Source organism: Aythya marila, assembly GCF_965140915.1.
Source record: "Aythya marila genome assembly, chromosome: 4".
NCBI classification, from domain to species: domain Eukaryota; kingdom Metazoa; phylum Chordata; class Aves; order Anseriformes; family Anatidae; genus Aythya; species Aythya marila.
Genome location: NC_139045.1, coordinates 7,467,734 through 7,471,714, shown reverse-complemented (window position 1 = coordinate 7,471,714; position 3,981 = coordinate 7,467,734). Strand labels below are relative to the sequence as shown.

General features: G+C 54.0%; 1 protein-coding gene across 1 annotated transcript; it reads right to left on the bottom strand.

Annotated features, from left to right (window-relative positions):
* Positions 1–136: 136 nt before the first annotated feature.
* LAMTOR3 (late endosomal/lysosomal adaptor, MAPK and MTOR activator 3) lies at positions 137–3,531 on the bottom strand. The gene is made up of 7 exons (XM_082758964.1): positions 3,474–3,531; positions 3,263–3,310; positions 3,098–3,132; positions 2,940–2,998; positions 2,049–2,182; positions 1,078–1,141; positions 137–941 (listed from the first exon to the last, which is right to left on the bottom strand). The coding sequence occupies exons 2-7, from the start codon at positions 3,269–3,271 to the stop codon at positions 868–870; spliced, it is 375 nt and encodes a 124-aa protein (XP_082615090.1). The 5' UTR covers positions 3,272–3,310; positions 3,474–3,531; the 3' UTR covers positions 137–867.
* Between the last annotated feature and the right edge of the window lie 450 nt (positions 3,532–3,981).

The following is a 3,981-nucleotide window of genomic DNA, read 5'->3' as shown; positions in this document are numbered from 1 at the left end:
TTCTGCACCCAAGAACTTCTACACCCACACAGCCCAGCTGAGCGGAGTTTTCAGCCTGTAAACTCCTGGCACAACCAAGAGACCTGTTCCCGGCACAGAACAGTGTTACGGTGCAAAAGAAGAGCAGACCAGGCTCTGTCATTTAAAAATACTGATTTTTATTTATATTTACTTAGGAAAACCTAAGGGTGAATGAGCTGAGAGTGTCACCAGTGATGAACCCACACAAAACTAAGAGACATGAGAACTTCACAGACGTATTACACACAGAACAAAAAAAAAAAAAAGAAGAAGTGAATCACTGCTCAGGTGCTTTTATGTGGGCAACAGGAAAGCCCCTTAAAGCAACACTTTTCATGGAAACAGCGTTCCTAAGGAAAGCAGGATGCAGCCGGCACCCATGTTAGCAAGATTCTTTTACCGAAGCGTCACCACCGTCAGACAGATGGGGCATTGGCTGATTGTACTGATTGTACTGATACCAGCACGCCGGCCCTCGCAACGCTTTCAGCCACATCTCTGATGGCACCTGAGGACAAACTGCCATGCGCCTGGCTCCCTGTAAGGCAGGGGCCTGGGGGCCATGCGTCCGAGCCAGCAGCGCCTCGCCGGCTGGGCTCAACTCCATGGGAGCTGCGTCGTGGCCCCTCCGGTACGGCGCGATGCGAGAAGCATGGTCTAAAGTAACACCCACCGACAAGACACTAGCAGATCGTTTCAGATTCAGTACTATGTACAATTTACTCTTACTTAGTATACTAAGGAGCTGTGGTATTTCTTCCGAGACGTGTTATTTCGCTGAGGGTCGTTGGATCTTCCTGCCCACCGGGCTGCAGAGGGATGCTGCGCTCCGGCTGTACCGCCGGGCTACGAAACCTCCACGACTTGCCTCAGTTCTTCAAACAGGGGCGTGAGTTCCTTCTCCAGGCTTACAATCAGCCCTGGGAAAAGAAGATAAATGTAAATCCCATCAGGTGGCGTAACGGAGAAGCCCCTCTCCAAAACCTGCGGCTCCCTGCCCTGCCAGGTGACAGGAGGGGTTCCACTGGAGCTGTCCCCTTGCTGGGCAGCGCGTACCTGTGTTGGCGTTGCTGCTGGCAATGAAACTCACCACCAACGGCAAGCGGTTGAACTGCACCACCTGCAAGGACAGACAGAGAGCGGTGTTCAGCAGCAGGGGTCACCTGATGGATGCCACCGTCACAAGCACCCGCGGGGCTTTCAGCGCAGTGCAGGAAGCTGCGGGGAAGGCCTGGCAATCCCCCAGCTGAGTTCTCCGTGGGAACCACACCAGCTCTCTAACAGGAGATGACAGGAGGGCTGGCAGGGCTGTTGTTTTGCAGTATGATCCAATACAGCAATGTTTTTTTCTTCCATTGATAGAGAATTTCAATCTTAAGCACACCAACAATCCAGTAGCGTCAAGAGAATCGTGGCAATACACTCGTGTATGCTAACTAATTCATTCAACCATTTATCCTCCAAACAAAACAAGACACGAGGGGCTAAACAGCAGGCTGGCTTACTGCAGCCAAAACTTCAAGCTCTCAAGGCCACCAGAACAGAAGCGTGGTAGGTGACAGATTCCAGGACACAAATAACCAGTTTGTGGAAGTTATGAGTATTTCAAACCTTTCCTGAAGTCACATTTGCAGCAGCAAGATTAACTATGAAGCAGGCCGCTTGTGCTTATTTAAGTGTAGGCATCACTAATTATAAAGAAATACCCTTTGCAAAAGAACATGAACCCTTCACAGCAGACTCTGCCACATCAGTAGAACCTGCTGCTTGTACCTGGTTGCTGTCTGTTCGGAAACTTCACCCTTTTCAACCAGTGACCGGTCTTCTCTTAAGTGTTTCTCAAAACTGAGAAGTTCAACAAACACTGCAGAAGTTTAGCTTAGTCAGCTTTAAGCAGTATGACAAGGAAAACAGAAATAGCAGCCAAGTGGAAGCCTCACGTGCTTCAAACCACGCTCTCCCCCTTACTCAGAGGAACATACGAGGAGCTCTAGTCGCCGAGAACAAGCCGTGCTGAGGTTACTCACCTGATACGTGTTGTAGTAACAGATGATGCTTTTGTTTTTAGAAAGTCCCAGTTTACTGCCCTGATCTGTCGCAAGGGCAAACGTGGACAAGAAGCCAGGTCGCAGGGCGTGTTCTGGAGCATTATCATTGGCAACTGGAACAGAACAGGAACATTTTTGCTTTTATACTCTGTGACTGCATCTCGAATCCTTGTCTTTCTCAGTGCCAAAAGCAGATCTGTGCACACGTAACACATCATCTCTGCCTCCGCAACAAGTACAGGAAAATCCTCAGGAGCAGCGCATTGCTCAGCGCTCTCTAAGTGACCTACAGTCGCTACACAGCGCCCTTCCCTGCCTGCCTCATCCCTCACAACGCACAGCCTGTGCCGGTGGCACTTCAGTTCCACATCCTGCACAGCCACGTGGTAAATGAAGAGATTAATGGCAAATTCCAGTCACCTGAATGGAAGTGGATGGAAACGTGCAAGCGCTGCTAGTTGCTTACATAATTTGGGACACACAAAAAAACAAAAAACAAACCAATCAACCACCAACAAAAAACACTTGAATCTTTGTGTTCTTAAGTCATTTTGCCTGCGGTGTAAAAACGCCTGAAGCAAGGACTGCAGAGATATGATAGAAATGAGGTGACTAAAAGATCAAGTATACTGTATGGTGTGTAAAAGGTGGGTTCAGGTGCCCCTCAGCACCAACAAGGCCCTGGTAAGAGCCCTGCGTCTGTGGGGGGGGGTGACATAAAGACGTGAGCACCTCACGCCACATCAACTCTATTCAGTAAAGAGGCACAAGAGGAAAGCTCCCCCAGCCTGCAGCTGCTGAGGGGAGCCTGCAGTAAGTTTAAACGCCCGGGTAAGGAGCTTCTGAGGGAGAGGAGGTGCGAGCCGTTACCTTTGATGACGGGCACCCCGTCCCTGTCCGACACCACGATGGCGTGAAGGCCTTCCACGCTGCGGGACACGGCGTCAGAAACACAAAGATTACCACAAAAAAAAGCGTATTTTTAACCAAAAATAGGGGAAGGGGGAGGAGAAACACCCTCAACATACCTGGGCAGCTTCTTGTAGAGGAACCTCTTCAGGTCCTGCGGGGACAGAGAGCGGCGTGACAGGACCGGCACCGCCACCCCCCCCCCCCCCCCCCCAACCTTCCCTCACCGCCCCTCAACGGCCACCCCCAACGGCCCCAACGGCCCCAACGGCCGCCCCGCTTACGTCGGCCATGTTGGGCGGCCTCCCGGCGCTGCTGCCACCTCGGCCGGCCTGCGGGACGAGAGGCGGAGCGGTCAACGCCGCGCTCCTTTCCCCCCCCCCCCCTCAACCCCCCCGCCCCGCCGCCGTGGTGCGCTCCCCTCACGGCACGGGCGGTGGCGGCCGGGCGGGACCACCGCGACCCGCGGGGGGGGACGGGGCCACCCCGCCCTACCTGCCGCTCCCAGCGCCTCTGACGTGCTGGCGGCCGGGAGCACCGCCCCGCTACGGGGAGGCGGCGGGGCCGAAAAGGGGCGGGAGGGGAGGGGAGGGCGCCTGAGGGAGGCGCTGCCCCTCGGCTCTGTGGGGCTCCTCCTCATTAAACCCCGGCCTGTTTTAGTCCCCAAAGAACGTGTGAATGTTTCGCAATGTGCAAGCACGACGCTAAATCACAGAATCACAGAATTTCTAGGTTGGAAGAGACCTCAAGATCATCGAGTCCAACCTCTGACCTAACGCTAGCAGTCCCCACTAAACCATATCCCTAAGCTCCGCATTTAATGCTGCGTTTTGCCCCTTTCTCCATCACCCTGAGCACGACCGCAGGCTGTGAGGCTGACAGGGGTTTTGCCTGCAGAGCCAGCAGCCCCGCCACACGCAGCACACCCCGGTGACACCTCTCCAGGTGTCTTTGGCACCAAGGGCGCTCCCGTGTCCCCTCTACAAACGCCGAGAAACCTGGC

Bases quoted from the DNA above. Each gene is read 5' to 3' on its own strand.
- LAMTOR3 (XM_082758964.1), bottom strand. The intron at 2,183-2,939 runs GTAACGGCTCGC...GTTCTGTTCCAG, and splicing joins CGGGGTGCCCGTCATCAAAG to TTGCCAATGATAATGCTCCA. The intron at 1,142-2,048 runs GTGAGTAACCTC...CTGTCCTTGCAG, and splicing joins GTTACTACAACACGTATCAG to GTGGTGCAGTTCAACCGCTT.